General features: G+C 48.8%; 1 protein-coding gene across 1 annotated transcript; it reads right to left on the bottom strand.

Moving 5' to 3' along the window:
- Positions 1–234: 234 nt before the first annotated feature.
- RHOU (ras homolog family member U) lies at positions 235–7719 on the bottom strand. The gene is made up of 3 exons (XM_005491100.4): positions 7076–7719; positions 6277–6335; positions 235–3232 (listed from the first exon to the last, which is right to left on the bottom strand). Exons 1-3 carry the CDS (start codon positions 7398–7400, stop codon positions 2777–2779), a joined length of 840 nt encoding a protein of 279 aa, XP_005491157.1. The 5' UTR covers positions 7401–7719; the 3' UTR covers positions 235–2776.
- Positions 7720–16296: the final 8577 nt, after the last annotated feature.

A 16296-nucleotide genomic window follows, 5' to 3' on the forward strand; every position in this document is an offset into this window, starting at 1 on the left:
GCCACAGCAAGATGCTGTGCTGGCAGGGAGACAGAAAGCTGGCCATTGTACCCTTCCCACCCAGCCTAGCCCCTGGGGCTGGGGCAGTGCAGAAAAAGGCTGTATTTTCTGGGCAGAGGCCTTTTGCTGGGGCACTGGGAGCACAGTCCCAGTATTTTGCTGGGTATTAGCCCAGTCCATGGCCAAGAGACTGCCTTCCAGCCTCCTCGAGCACGCAGCAGAGGCAGACACATACACAGGTCAGAATTTATTTCCAAATACCTCATTTATATCATTCTCACATGAAATATTTCTTTTGGAATATAGCCTACACTCAGAAAACAGAAGATAGTTTTTTTATAAGGCACATCAGATTATAGACTACATAGAGGCATCTCCCCCTCATTTATGCTTGTAAAATACTGGTAATTTTAAAAGTAAGATTTCTAAAACCTAGACCCTGTGTGGCCCCACGTAGAGCAGTATCCATAGAGTTATTAGACCTCAGTTTACACACACCTAGTAAAGGGCTATAACAAGTTGTATATAAATCACATCTTCAGAAACAGTCACAGCTGGCTACATTCAAAAGTAATGCTACTCCAGACTATGAAACAGGCTGCTTATAAAGTATAACCTACTGCTTCCAGTTCAGCATGACACCAAGCAGTATGATCTTGCGGAGGAAATTTTGTTATTTTTGTAAATGGAAGCTGCTCAGATTCAAGCCTGTCTCCTCATCAAACCCACATTTTTTGAGCGACTGAGACTGTTTTTCACAAGGAAGCCAAGCACCCAGGAGAAATCTAGCTTTGTTTTTCTCAAAGATGTTGGCATGACTGCATATCTGAAATCCTGTCAAAGCATTTGAGTAAGAAATATAAAGGCTCAGATGTTAACTTCAGGACTAGTAAACATTAAACCATTACCAACCAGATGCAACCAAGTCAAAGGAATCCAGTTTCTGTGCTACGGAAACTCTTTTTCCAGGCTCTTCCAGTGCAGAAGCCAACATATTTTTATTGAATTAGGCCCTAGGTAAAGATTTCCATCCCATTTTCAAGTTTTCAGTGATGGAACATTACCCATTCTGCACTCATTCTTCTGTAGAGAAGGAAAAAATACTGTCTGTGGAGCCTATGCCAATAGCCCAGAATCCATTTACATAGTGTCATTTTCCTTAATGGGCCAGGAGGTAAACTGTGATCAGCTTTATCAACTCAAACAGCCCCTACAGTTCTTTGTATCAGACATTGATTCATTTCTGATGAAAAAAGGTTCTGGCCTTCTGTCACTACAGTTTAGTTTAAGAATAAGGAAAAGGTCACTTCAAGGCTAGGGCCAAAGGGAACAAAAAAGAAGTATAATTTGATCTTGAACTATCTAGAGGAGGGAAAAAAGTAATTGCGGCCATAAAAGAGGCAGACAGATAGCACAAACTAAATGTCCTCTGCAGAACGGGTTCAAATACTGACCCTTGCAGAGAGTCACATTATCATTTGGGTCTCTTGAACTCACTAGAACTGCAATTAGGCTGAGTTCAGTAGGAACCAGATTCAGTCAGAGAACAGGTCACACTCAGCTCTATGTTGATCCCTCAGCTACATTTTAGGCACATTTCAATTAATCTGTTGGACTGATCTGGGAAAAAAAAAGGATTATCAGTTGTATTTCAGGGATGGCCTCAGACAATTTCACAACTATGAGCTTGGACAAGATTCAATCACAAGTGACTGTTGCCTTTAGAAGGGAAACATTAACTTGGTTGGAAACAGCATCATGAAGAGGACGCAGCAGCCTCAGTTTTTGGAGTCCAGTTTGTTATAAATCTCAATCTGTCTGGTTTGTTATTTGTTTAGCAGCCTTAAAAGGTAAAATGGGGCATCCTGGAATTCTTGGCTGTAGACTTAAAACCAGATGCGGTTTATATGCTGCTGCACAGGTATTTGTTACACTGCAAAAAAAACAAAATTAAAACCCCAACACAACAGTATTTACATTCCTTTGAGCTGAAATAGATGAACTGTCGTCATGTCTGCAAAAACACAGAGGAAAATGCCACTGCTCGAGGTAGCGAGTTAAAAGCTTGGTCATGTTTTTGGGCTTCCACTCGGCTTCCTGGGAAAGGCAGGGGAAGGAGGACAGGAAGGACTTTCTGAAAGTCAGGAGGTAACAAATGAGATGTCAGCTCCATAAGGGATTAGGTTCCCTCACCACAAGCTGAAGGTATACCCATGACCTTTTTAACCATGGCATTTGCGTATAGATTACACCTCTTGCATACCCTTTTAAAAGTGATCCCTAAGAGCACTGGCTTGGGAAGACACAAAGAGAGCAGGAGTGGGGTTTAAAGCTAAAAATGTCAGTTAGGAGGCACAGTGTTATTTTTCCCTTTGATCGTCCACGTACAGAGCTCTACATTTCCACCGTTGCTTGTGCGTTCCTCATGCAAAGCCCTGGCAGTGAAGGCCTCTGTTGTGCTCCGCCCCATCACATACACCTTACAACAAGTTGAATCCTTTGGACAAATCCTTCTATGCTCACAGACACATGGTGCTTTTTTTTTTTTCCTTAACAAGAATGTCTGGTCACAAAACTGGGTGCCAGACCTGATATATAGCAATTATTTAACTAAGAATCCTTCTGCAATCCTCAAAAGGGCAACTGAGTCATCCAGTAGCAACATATACACATACATACAGATCTACACTATACACTCAAGACGACACAAATTGAGATTTCAGCTAATATAGCCTCTATTGATTTCCTCAGAGCAGCACTCCGGTCCTTGCAGCCCCTATACAAAACAGCAGTACTTTTTCCACCAGGATTTGGAGAGGTTTTTCATCTTATCTGGAGTCCTACATTTGGACTTCTTTGGTTGCTGCTGGGTATCTGAGTACTGAATGCCAGCCACGATGGCTGCATCAAAGACCTCCTTGAGGTTTTTCTGAGTCAAAGCGGAGCACTCGATGTAGGACACGGCTTTTATTTCCTCAGCACAGAGCTTTGCAGCCTCCTCCGAGACTGGCTTTTCTTTGCACTTGTCCAGCTCGATGAGGACTTTGACATCCTCGCGGAGGTCTGACTGTGTCCCAACCAGGATAATGGGTGCCTTGGGGCAGTGGCAGCGAATTTCGGGAACCCACTTCTCACTCACGTTCTGGAAGGAGGAAGGGCTCACCACGCTGAAGCACAGCAGGAAGATGTCCGTGTTGGTGTAGCACAGAGGCCGGAGCTTGTCGAATTCATCCTGCACAGAACAAAACCGTGTTAGCACTCCACAGAAAAAGCAGCTCCAGTCTGCCCTGAGCCTTGGTGAAGCTGAGGACCACCTGCCACTGCCACCTTGACAGGCACCCCAAAATGAGCACCCAGACCACCACTCAGCAAGGTGTGACCCATGCAGAAGCCACCTGTACCCTGCCTGATGTCCCATGGCTGCCAGCCAGCGGGCACCCAGCCACCATCAGGCACACAGGACAAAGGTGGTGGCTTCCCCACATACCTGAGATTTTCCAACTAATGCTGCAGGTTATTTCAAGTGCTTAAATATTTCCTCTGCTCTTTGTACACAGGCCCTGTGCCCTACTTGAGCAGAGAAGCAAGGCTGTGGGAAGCAGTTACAGCACAGAAAGGCACAAACTGGAGAGGGAGAGAGCACTTTCTCCAGACCCACCTCTGCCAGGGTGAGTCAGTGAGCAGCTCTGAGGAGGAGCACCACATACCTCAAAGCTGCTCTGCTGACAGAGCCGGGCAAGGGCAAAGCAGATATGCAGCAGCATGTGTACCTTTGTGGGTACCTTTCCTGGAGTCAGCTTTTAAACTGGTAACTACTTAGCAACATCCTCCAGGATATGGGAATAATTTCCCTGCCATTGTGCCCAAGGATTTAAATCTGATGGGAGCAATAATGACTTACAATGTGCAGGCTTAACATGCCAATGGCATAGAGTAAGAGCTTTACCTTTCCCTCCCACCCATGCCACATCAAACAAACTGCACACGGGCCTCCCAGCACTACCTTTCTGGTTTTTTTCGTTTGGTTGTTTTTTTTTTTTTTTTTTTTTTTTTTTTTAGTGCAAACTCCAGCAAAGCAAGGCCCTTTTTCAGCTTCAGGATGAAGCCACAAGTAAGTCAAACACCTCATGGTAACAAAGGTGTGCTGACCCTCAGGGAAGAATGCAGCTAGAAGCTAGGGTTACTCCAGGCAGGCTGCTTTTATGCTGACAGCAGGATAAAACCAGGGTAGCAGCCTGAACAGGTAGGATTTGCCTCAGCGGCAGTGACATTTAATTAAAATGGACCATGTTCTCAAATCAGGCACAGAAACATAAAGCTGAATATATCTTTCGGTTTACTGATGAATTGCGAGTTGCATGTTAATTTTTGAGATGTGAAATTTTGCTTTAAAGCCTCTGGAGGCCCAGAATATGCAGTTTAAAGCGTCCTGAAGCCTCAGGAATCTTGTTCTGCTCAAATGAATTTTTTGCAGCAGTATCTCTGAGAGAGACAGAGAGACATTTATAAAACACCAGTCAAAAAAGTAAGATCCATTGGCTCTCTTGACTCTCAGACTGAGCCTCAGAGGAAACCAAGCTCTCACCACTCGGCTCAAGAAAAACCCCACATTCACTGAGAGATGCTGCTCTGACCAACAGGGCTGTTTGCAGAAAGGCAGCTTGCCATGTAATTGCCTCTTCTTGCCACATGTGAAACCTCAAAAGGGCTCAGTTAAATGGGTTTGGAAGCAAACCCTGGATCTGATGGGTTTTTACTAAGATGAAACAGTTCCCTTTATATCCTAAGTACACTTCTGCCATTTCAATGGTAGGTACATGGCCTGCAGCGATTCTACACCTCTTCGGGCTAGTGATGCTGAAACAGAATTTCCTGCTGCCAGGAGTGGTTTTTTTAGCTCCAGATTTCAGCAGCCATCTCCCAGCAGCAGTTCTATCAAAGTATCCAGCCAGGAATCTTTTTACTCAGGACAATTTCTGTCAGTTTAGATAATCCCTTCATTTTAAAGGCAGTAACTTCACTCATTCCAGCTGCACTTGGGCCACCAGAGCAAACACCTTAACCGTTAAGGGCAGGGAAGGCAAGGGGTGACAGGACCTGTTCATCCCTCCTGCAGCTTGCAGCTGCATTTCCACAGGCACTGCATGTCCACAGGCTGTCACCCGATGCCAACTTCACCTGCCATGCTCTGCATATGAACATGCACAGCCAAGACTGTTGCAGTACCACCCCATCTCTTCAGCAGGACACAAAATCATGGGACAGTTCTGCTGTTTGACTTCATATCACTACCTGCAGAAGGCTGTTTGTAGGATTTTAGCTCTGCTTGGTAGGGCACACTGCTGTCTACTACTGCATAGCCCTTAAAACTCCATTCCTAACTAGGGCACCCAGCTATCACTCATCTAAATAGGTTTGTATGTTAAGACCACTGAGATTTTTCAGCATGGTTTTGGTGAAAGCATAGACCTAGATCCACAAAGCTGCACAGGACTCTAACTCCCATTGCCTTCAAACGAGCAGTGAGGTAGCAAAATATTTTTGGCTACTTTTGGTTATCCAGCCTCAACCTCTGGCAAGCAGTGTTGCACACTGCTCAAGATGGTACAAGCCTGGGTCTTCCAGAAAATCTGAGATGGTAAAACATGGAATTTTTTTATGTATCAGCCAAAGTAGGAGATGAGACGCATCAGCTACCCTCATCCCTTCAGGTTGCAGATTACAGCAAACCTCAGCTCTGCAACAGCAGCCCTTTATAAATGGGTGGGAATGGTGAATATGAAGCCTCCACGGACAACACCCAATAGTACTTTTTTCTCCCTCCAGCTTCGATCCCTTCAAAAACACAGTCTCTATCTCTGGACACCTACAGATGTGGTTGCTTTGCATGCATATATGCCAAACACCCCAATTCTTAAACCCCCAGTTATTTAGCAAAAATAAAGACTGTGACAACTGCTCAAAGAGAAAACCAGGCGGCTGTTGAATCCCCAATATGTTCAGCATTTCCAGTCAGGCTAAGCAGAGCTGCAGCTTGAGCCAGCAGAGCAGCAGCCTGTGCCCAGCCCCTATATGGAGAAACAGTCCATCCCCCACCCTTCAACAGACAGGCAGAGCAGTGAGTCAAGCAGCAGTGAAAATGACAGCCGATAATAACATGATCAAACACTGGGAATACTTTCAAATCCATGAAGTCATTTGCAGGACTACTTTGCGCAACAGCAACAACTTCTCCCCTCCCGCTGTCACTTAAATCAAGTACGTGGCTCCACTGACCTGACCAGCTGTGTCACAGAGCTGAAGTCTCACCGGTTTCCCATCGACAGACACAACAGCTTTTGGAGAGAAAGAAGGGAGGGGGGGGAACTATGGTGAATTCAACTTTACATGTTTTCCATTAAAGAAAAAAATTTTAAAAGTAAGATTTACCATCCCTCAGCTCTAATAGCCTTTGCTTCAATTATTTTATATTTAACAACTTAGCCGAGCTGGAAGGGAGTCCGTCGCTAACACAAGCACTCCCTTCAGTGCTTTCCGATTCCTTCTACTACAAGAGATGAGCTAGGCAGTGACGGCACAAGTGCTCCACAGGCAGCGCGGAGAGCGAGCCCGGCAGTCTGGCACATTCTCCTGCTAGAGGGGTTCAGCTTTATTTCCCCGTACACATTCAGCACGCCCGGGACAAGAAAAGCCGCCGCTGAACCGCAGAGAAACCCCTGCACTTCCCCCTTTGCAAAGGCGAGAGAAGGCGAGGATTTAAGCTTGCCCTTTAGGCGTTTCAGATATCCCCGAGAGCGCTAAGCTCTCCACCGGAGGGCTCCCAGTTAAAGCCTGCTGCCAGCCTGGCTCCGTTACACCGGAGACCGGCCGGTGCTGCTGGCTGCGATGGCAGCCTGACAAGCTCGGTCCTGCTCCGTGGAGTCCTGCTTCCCATAGATCCATAATGAAACCACCGAACCTGGACATCGCGCCCCCTCCGTGCACTGCAGCCACGGCCCCTGAGGCGGCACGCTCCCCCATGACGGCAGAACCCCCTCCCGCCGCCCCGATGCCCGCGACCGCCCCGGTCACTTACCGGAGAAGTTGTCGAAGGCAGTGGGGATGTACTCGGTGGGGTACCCGTTCGTGGTGTAGCTCACCACCAGGCTGGTCTTCCCCACCGCGCCGTCCCCCACCAGAACGCACTTGATGCTGCGCCGCGGCTCGGACCCCGCTCCGGCCCCGGCTCCGGCCACGGCCCCGGACCCCGCCGCCCGGCAGCGGCCGCCCAGCGCCGCTCCCAGCGCCGCCGCCGCCCGCCCGCTGCGCACCCTGCGCGGGGGCACCGGCGGCACCTCGCAGCCGCCCGGCGGCACCGGCTTGCTGATGTATCCCGCCTCGCCCTCCTGCTGCGGCGGCATCCGCGCGGCCACGCAGAGCCCCGCGGCCCGGGGGGCGGCGCGCTGCCCGGGGCCGCCGACCGGGGGGCGGCGAGGCGCGGCGGCGGAGGCGGGGGGCGAGCGGTGCGGGGCCCCGACGGGCCGGCAGGAGCGGCGCGACCGCCGCGAAGCCAGCCCCGGCGGCGCTGGCGGTTCCCGGTGGCGGGCGGTGGCGGCAGCTCCCAGCGCGGCGGCGGCTCCCGGCGGCTCTGCTACCGCCGCGCCCCGCGCGCCAGAGTCCCGGCCGCCGGCCCCGCGCCGCCGCGTGACATCGCCGGCGCGGGGAGGAGCCGGCGCAGCGCGGCCCGGCCCGGCACGGCCGCCAGGCGGCGCCGCAGCGCCCCGCCCCGCACTCACCGACGGCCGCGCGCGGGCACAGGGGGCGGGCCCCGCCGCGCGGCCGCGCTCCTCATTGGCCCTCTCGCCCCGCCGCGCACTACCATTGGCTGGGTCCGACGGAGGGGGCGGTGCCGCCCGGCCCCTCGGGGCTAGCGGCCGGCCCTGCCCGCGGAGCCGCCGTGAGGACCCGCCCGGCCCTGCCGGCAGCGCGCGGCTCGCTGAGGGGAGCGCGTCGCGCTCAGCTGGGCGGGAGAGCCCTGGAGTTTCCATGGGTGCTCTCGGCGTATTTGCCGTGGAAGCCGCTGAGTGGGCTCCCACCTGCGCGCATTGGGGAGGGCTAAACTGAGCTGTGTGCCCTAGGAAAGGGGGCTCCTCATTTTCAATAATTTGGCCATGGAAAGTTTTGCAGCAAAACGCTGAAAATGAAAGGCTGATGATTAGCCTAGTTCGGTACTCAGTTGGAAACGTTATTAACGCATTTCTTAAGGGAACCTTAAAAGCACCATAAAAATACGAACCACACTACCTGGAGAATCTGGGGTGTCTCATTTGACAGGCAGCAAGTGCATACATCTGAACTTACCCAAATCGATATTGACAAGTCTATGGCAGAGTTACAATTTCAGTTTACCATTTTTAGCACCCCTGAGTTGCCACTGAGTCCTGAAGTGCTGCTTCCCCATTTCCCTCGGTGAAGTGGAAACCCATGTGAGGCAGCGCGTGCTACAGCTGCCCAACATCCCATCCGTATTTCCACGGTCACTGGAGCTGACATCTTCCTGCTCCTTTAAACCCTGGAGTGGTGTGGTCTAACCACTTAAGGCCCTGCCAAGGCTCACGTCTCATGGAAAAAAGTACCCTGTACAGCTGATCTTTTCCTAAGTGCCCTGGCCTCTTCCATGGGAAGAGTCACTAGCTCTCCATTGGGCCATGGCTCTTTTGCACGTAGACATTTTGGACATTCCAAAGCAGGGCCAAAGCAGGGTCCTGCCTGGCTGAAAGCAGCTGCAGAACCCCCAGGTTGGATACGCTGTGTGTGCAATTGAAGGTGTAGGAAAAAAACATCTCCGTGGAGCCCCATGTCAGCTCAGCAGCACCCACTCCCTGCAGGGAGCGCAGCCAGGCAGGGATGGAGCGCAGCAACCAGCAGAGCGTTGAGGCTCAGTGTGACCCTCATGCTCAAGACCCATAGGGGCCATTGACCCTCCTGTGGGACATCCCAGTCCTGCAGAATTATCTTCCCTTAAATGAACAAAGATGGTGCTGTCACATATGGCATTGGCCCCAGAGAGAGCCATCACAGGGCAACCGGCTACAGCCAAACCCAGCTTCCCATTGGGTGCTTTCCTACATTTGTCCCTCTGTGATGAAGCCTGTGAGAGATCACCCAGACAGCTGAGCTCTGCCAAGGTAGAAGGACTGGAGCAGGAGCCTGCCTGCACTCAGGCTTATACTAAAATACCTGAAATGGCTTAATTCATACCTTTGATTATTTTGGTACAAGTCCTCGAGGGGAAGCCAAAGTTAGAACAAAAGCATTCTATTTTAATTTGGTGTAATTATAGCCTGTCTACCTAGAAAAGCTGAATTGCTTTAGTAATACTACTGCAGCTAATTCCCTAGAGTATGCATGCAGTTGTGCCGGGATAATGTTAATTTGGCTTATTCTCGTGGGAAAAGGGAAAAACATGATGTGTGCATTGCAGGTTGCTTTGCAAACAGCTGCAGCTGGTTGAAAGGTTACGGCCATGTCAGCTTGCTGCCACACTTGTTCTTGGGTTTGCTGCCTCCATAACAGAGCCATACAGCAAGCGTGCTCCACGGCCACCTGGCTGCAAAATCACAGCGTTTCATGCAGTACTGGGTGCCTTCAGCCCTGCAGGGGTTCCCCTGAAAGGCCTGAGATTCCTGTGTGGCTGCTGTGCTGTACTGGTGAGGGAGCTCAGAGCTATCTGTGGCGTGGTAACATCTTGAACTCAACGCTGTTTCAACAGTATAAGCTCAGTATTAGAGTGATGCAGGTGACAAATCACATCCCTGATCAAAGTCAGGTACCAACCCCAGTAACCAAAATTGCCTAGATTCACCTTTTCCTTAAAGTGAGAAAAAAGGAAAATTGATTAATTGCACAGAAGCTTGTGTCCCTTCTTCTGAATTGAAAACAAATCGCTTTTCAGTGAAACTCTGAAGGTAGTCAGGATCTGCTTAAAACAAGGAATATCTTTAGTAATTTCTGGTGAACTGCATGGAGTGTGGAGACTGGATACTGTTATTTCTGGTGCATTTCCTCCCTACTGCTCTGTGCAAGGGGCAGAGCCACATTTGCAGCCCAGCATTTCATTGTTATTCTGTATCATGGTTCCCTGTGTATGCCTAGCTGTGTCTCTGGACAAGACAAGGCATTGCTGGGAAGAGGCATGCACATTGGGAAGAGGTACAGCTTTCCAGGATCTAGTTCCCTCAGAGTTCATTCTTCAGGCTCTGAGCAGCACCCAAGAAAGTTGTCTCCAGCACACATGAGCTTTCATAGAAAGGCCCATTGTGCCTGAGAAGTGGAGCTATCAAGAGGAGTCTCTATCTCAAAGCCAAAATTTGTGTTACCCTTCTGCCAGAGCCCAGCAGCTGGTAGTTTTCCATCTCCTGAAATCCAGAGGAACTTTCCACCTCAGGGAACAAGAAATTGGAGAAAAGTCAATAGACCAGACTAGCTTCATACCACATTTGTGCAAGGAAAGAAATAAAAGGAGCACTATAATTATATTTTAACTACCTTTTAGTCTCAGCAGCATCCCATAAATCAGGCACCTTGTTAGTACTGTGGAATAACATGTGATGCTGGAAGTCAGCACGCACTAAGTATGCTGGCAGTAAAGACTGCAAAGACTGTAAGCTGGTTGGCTTTGGCCATCTTGGGCAGTGTGTCCTGATATGATGAAGTCACGACAGCAGGTGAATTTATGTCCATTTTGTCCAGTTTTGGCAAAGAGAAGGTGAGCAGATGTACTGCAATCTCTGACACCACACCAGGACGTGGCCCAACCGAGGGCACAAGGATGTGCAAGCCACGTCACCCCTTACTAGCAATGGCAAATGGCAAATTCGTGTCCTGGATCAATGCCATGATGAGAGCTCATTAAGATGCACAACCACAAGGAAAACTCCTCATAAAAAGATGCATAACCGCAAGGAAAACTCCTGTAGGTGGGAGATGAGGGGGCGGGCGATACGCACTGGGTGACAGCCCATTTGAACGGCACTGAAAGATGATGTGAGAAATCTCCTCATGCAATGCTGCAAGCAAAAAATGCCACTTGTACATTTTTAAACACCTTCAGCAGACAAGTACAGCTGATGCATTGAGCTAAGTAGGCTGCAGTGGGATAGCTATAAGAGTCTGCATTGTTTCTGTGCTCAGGGAGGGGGACGTGAGTGGATTCAGAGCTGCATGGTTGCCCTATACTGTAATGTACCCTGCTCAGTACAGAAGCCTTTTGTGTGAGAGGATGAGCTAACTGGTTGTTTTGCAGAGGGGGGCTGTTTGCACCACAGCAGCAAGTCAGAGCAGCTCCTGGGCAGCCCTGGTGGCAGTGGGCTGAGGGGGCAGTGATGAGGGATGCTGTAACAGATAGTCCCTGTTTCCGAGCTTTTGGCCTCAATCCTATCACAGCCACACATCTTACAGGTTTGAACCCAATTGTTTTCAGAGCTCTAAGCTGGGGGATAAATAGGCTTAACTCCTCATAGGTCAACAGGGTGGCAGTTGTCTGTCTCAGGGCTGAATCTGAGGCATTATCAGCCAGTTCACAGAAAAGCTTTTGCTCTATCCAACATGCTTGTGTTAGTCAAATGTTATTCTTCAAGAAAAATGACAGAGAGAGGAAATTATTTTATCAGGACGTGAAGTAGGTCATTGTTATACCCTGGCTTATCATTTCCCTATGATACAAAAAATATGAACGGGATGCTGGCCTTGGAAAATGAAAGCTTTTTCTTTTTTCTTTTCTTACAGAAACTTGAAAAGCTTGACAGGGAGAGAAGTGAAGGAGTGAGGCAGCATGCTCTGAACATGATGTGCTGCTTGTTCAGGGGAAGGGTATGGCCTGCTGTCACCAAGGTATTGATCTTTGTTCAGAAGAACAACCCCAAGATCTGGAAAAATATCCATCTGTGATGACTCCATCCATTTTTCAAAGAGTTGGATCCCAGTGACTCAACTGAGCTGATCATTGGCAGGCGAATTGGTGAGAAAAGAAAGGGGAAGAATAGGAAGGGAGGGAGAGAGCAAGGAAAGGACAGCAACCCAAGAAAGAAAAGGCAGCTTTTATAAAGGACTGCTCTGACCTGCTCTGACTCTAGAGAAGTGCCTTTGAGGCTGTTCTATGAGATCTGTGAGGGGAAAGGGCTAGAGAAGTACAAAATACTGCTACTTTTACATTTGATTTGTAGTTTTACAAAAATATGTATTTGCCAGCGCTTTTTTTAGTAACATTTTCAATGTCCTATGTATGGATTTCAGGGTAGTTTTCACTACCTGGGGAATGGTATCAGTAAATAGCACACATTATTAACACAATAAACTCTCACCACCCTGCCAGCTAAATTCTGATTGAATTTAGGACAGGGTACCAAAAACTCACAGACAAAACCCGTTGTTGAGATAAACCTGGAAAAAACCCTCACAAAACCAAAACAAAGCACAATTGCTTCAAGGCTCCCAGATTCCTAGTTAATTCAGAAAACAAATTAACCCTAGCCTCCTATCTGCAGTCCCTCTGCAGGAGAACCACGGTGGGAGGTGAGCCCTTTATCTCACTTTCAAAATCCTTTTCAGCTGATCTGGGGTCACAGTTGCTGAAAAGCACTGCATGTCCTGATTTTGTGTGACAGTCACCAATTTGCCAGCTTGTTGAGTAAGCCCCTCACTGCCTTAGGGCTGCCCCACACCCCTCTGGGTTCACCACCTCTCTCAGGGAGAGCTCTTCCCAGGGCTCTCCCTGCTGGCTCAAGCAGTGGACCCAGCAGGTCCCCTGGGCATTGCTGGGGACACACTGGATAAGACCTAGGTGGTGGCAGATAAATGTCTTGGTAAGAAAAATAACAAAGACACCAGCTTTGCCAAACATCTGATGGAACGGCCCCTGCCCTGGAGTATATTGCATTTCACTGCCCTTCTGCTCACTGGGATTTATAACTATTCTTCTGTTTCTGCCACAGGAGCCCCTTTTTCAGAAATGGAGAGGGAGGAAGCCCGAGAACTAAGCTGGAGAAGAAAACATGCTTGGATAATGTGCTGCACACTGGTGGGAGAGATGGAGAAAGAGAGCTGAGCAAAGACAGCTCAGTTTGGGCACATCTCTGAGGAACCAGAGCAGAGCTGCCTGCACTGGAAACGGGCGTGGTATCTGCAGCACAGGTACTCTTTGCCAGACTGCCTGCCAGCCAGCAGGTGAATCCCCTTATTAGTTTTCCTTAGCTGGCACAACCCCACTAGTTCCCCAGGTGGACTCCCAATATAGCTAAATCAAAATCCTAGTCTGCCATTCTTCTGTTCTTTAAGGGTTCTTTCCAGCAGCTAGGAAAACTTTCCTTTCTCCTATGCATTCCCTTCCCTGTTAGAGCAGACTAGTGAGTAACGCCCCTCACTGGGCCATACACATCCTTGTATGAGGGCTCAAACCAGCTTCCTAATGGGACCTTTCACTTTTGTTAACAATGCTGGGACATGAGGAGAGCAGAGATGCTCCCATGCCTGCTTCTGCACCCTCCCACTCCCGAAAGTTTGGCCCAGCCAGTACTTCTGTGCTGATCTGCCTTTGCAGACATTTTGTCCCATGCATTTTTAGTTGGTTACTCTGAAAGTCTGAAAAACAATAACTGGTCTTAGTGTTATCTCTTTTGGAGCCAGCCACTTCCTCTTGATATCAAACTTGGAAGAATCCCATAGCCACTGCTGAAAAGCCTTTTCCATTTCCACATTTTAAGAAATTTTCCAAAAGCGGTTGCTAGGATGTCCTTAGTGGGGATTGAAAGGCTTGGAAAAAGCCAATGCAAGTGTTAGTTTTATTGAAAGTGAGCAGGATGTTCTTTCCTGATAGCTGCCTGACTTTGAGGGCAGGAATTGCAGGAAAGTATCCACAGCTCCAGGGCAGCTTGGCACAGGAGGAAAGTCATGGCTTTTTCTGTGCTTGCATGGTAACACAAAGGCAAGAAAACAAAGAACGGGATTCACTTGGTGTGGAGCAAACCCTGCCATCCAAAACAGCACTGTCCTGGCTCAGGTGTATGAGGGGACTCCCAGGTTCTCCAGCTTAGCTGAACCAGCTATCCCACATCCCTGCTGCTGGCAGACGCAGCTGGGGAGGAGCAGGCACTTCTCAACACACCATGCTCCACCCCACAGTCTGCTTTGGGAGAGAACTGTGAGCAGTTTGGTGTACTGGAAAGCAGTTATACAGGCATTATATTTCTCTTTTCAGAGACAGAATGAAAACTTCCAACTCCCAAGTCTTCAGGACAGCACTTTTCTACCATAATAGGTGTACATAATCAGACATAGAAGCCAGGCACAGAATAAGGTTTTCTTTCCCTTTCAAGCATCCCATCTCTTCCTGGGACTCCCTCACTAGCATACAAGGCTGGGCCTAAGAAACTGCAAGTCTAGTTCATTGGAGCTGGATTTTGAAACAAAGAATTGCCAAAACTTGTACTAAAATGTACTACCAGCATGGCTCTACGAGGCAATCACTTCCACAATGGTTTACTTTCACAAAGTAGTGTTTTCACCAGTCTAGTTTAAAACAGTTTTCTGAACAGAATGAAATTCCAAAGACTTCTTTGCTGGATAACCTTGACAGATTAGTGTCCTTTCTTAGCTGGGGAGGGAGCAGACAGAATTAATGTGCCCAAACCCAAAACTCTACAGGAAAACTTCTGCTGAGTGCAAACTGAGCCTCAGTTTGTCAGTGTTTGAGAAGGGACTTTGTAGATGTCTTGAAGTCCTCAGACTGAAGATGTAAACGAGGGCATTACTGGTAGATAATGTGATCCCGGGTTGAAACCTGTTTCTTCTGCTGCTTTACAGGTCTCCATATTTTTGACAGAGGGAGTTAGCGCAAGAAGGATGAAAACGCTGAACCTCTCCCAGCTGTGGTAGCTGTGGAGAAGCAACCTAGGGGCTTTGAGCACCAGCCTCTGTTAGCTGTAAATGCAAACCACTGAAAAGCACCAGAACTTTCCCACTGAAGTAAAGGCATCAGGAACAGGAGATTAATGGGTTGCCAGCTGTGTTGGCATGATAAGCCAAGCAAGAACCTAGACTCTTTCAGTGGAAAATGGATTGAGACTTCAGCAGGGACACATGGCAAATCAGCCAGAAGCCACACATGGAAAACTGAGCAAGGCAGCATGGGCAAACATTCCTTATCTTCACTTTACGTCAATAGAAATGGCATTGTAAAAGAGGCAGCAAAGTATTGGCTGGAGGGGAGGAGGGAAAAGTCCACAAACTTTCTTGGCCGTACATGTATGTTTTAAAATGCTACTGTTTTCCTCAGAAACTTGTCATTGAAAACAAGCATCCAGCAAAAACCACCCAGCAAGTTCTTCCAGAAGCCTTGTTTGCTTGTTGTGGTGGATTTAGCTGAGCTGTGCTGGCAGGAATCTGCCACTGCTGCTGTGCTCCAAAGGCGGTCAGAAAAGTACAACCTCTTAAACCAGTCTAAAGCACAGCTGTGATAATTACACCATCTACTATGATTTGCCACAAAATAGGGCTCAGGGGAGAGGCAGACCTCAGAAGTCTGGGCTTTCTACAAGGTGATGTTGTCTGCAGCCATGTCTCTATTTCCCACAGCTCCTGCTTTTACAGCAGCCTAGCCCAATTACCTTCATTGGCCTTTTCTTTGCTTTCTGGTTTTACTGTTTTTGTTAAGGCTAATTAACAGAAGAGTGGATGAGTCCCAGACTTCTTGTGTGGACTTTTTTTTTTGTCTTGGTGGTGGTACTTTTCATTTTGCCGAGTTTTCCTTTTGCTTTTAAGCAATTGTATGTAAGAAAATAATCTTTCCCACCAGAGGCAACACTAAGAAAGAAGAAGACTCATCAAGGAGAATAACAATTAAGGTAAAGCCATGAGTAGGTTTTACCTCCTCCTCCCTCAGTTTTGCAGCCCCACCCTGAGCGGGTAATGGGCCCTGACTGTAACTCTGCTGTCAGTGCCCTGGAGCAGGGAAAGGCACAAATATTCCCTCCACACAGGTGTGCAGGTGTCAGTGGGAGGTGAGCTGGGAGAAAAAGCAGGCTGGGATAAACACAGCTGAAGCCTCACAACCTGGATCCATGTGGCCCCTGGATCCATCCCCTGCCCTGCAGAGCCTCGGGCTGGCCGCTGGCCGGAGCAAAGCTCATGCCTGGGTCATGGGCAGGGCTGGGCTCACTGCACCTGGCTGTCTTAGGGCAGGGCTACCCACTGCACACCGATGGAGAGCTGCAAATCCCCACTCCAGGTGCACAGGGCTCTGCAGGGGTTTTAGCTGAGTGC

The sequence above is a fragment of the Zonotrichia albicollis genome, chromosome 3, assembly GCF_047830755.1.
Source record: "Zonotrichia albicollis isolate bZonAlb1 chromosome 3, bZonAlb1.hap1, whole genome shotgun sequence".
In the NCBI taxonomy this organism is placed as follows: domain Eukaryota; kingdom Metazoa; phylum Chordata; class Aves; order Passeriformes; family Passerellidae; genus Zonotrichia; species Zonotrichia albicollis.

Coding starts and splice junctions, on each gene's coding strand:
- RHOU (XM_005491100.4), bottom strand. CDS start 7,400: ATGCCGCCGCAGCAGGAGGGCGAGGCGGGATACATCAGCAAGCCGGTG. Junction 6,336..7,075: donor TGCCTTCGACAACTTCTCCG/GTAAGTGACCGG, acceptor TCTCTCCAAAAG/CTGTTGTGTCTGTCGATGGG. Junction 3,233..6,276: donor TCTGTGACACAGCTGGTCAG/GTCAGTGGAGCC, acceptor TGTTCTGTGCAG/GATGAATTCGACAAGCTCCG.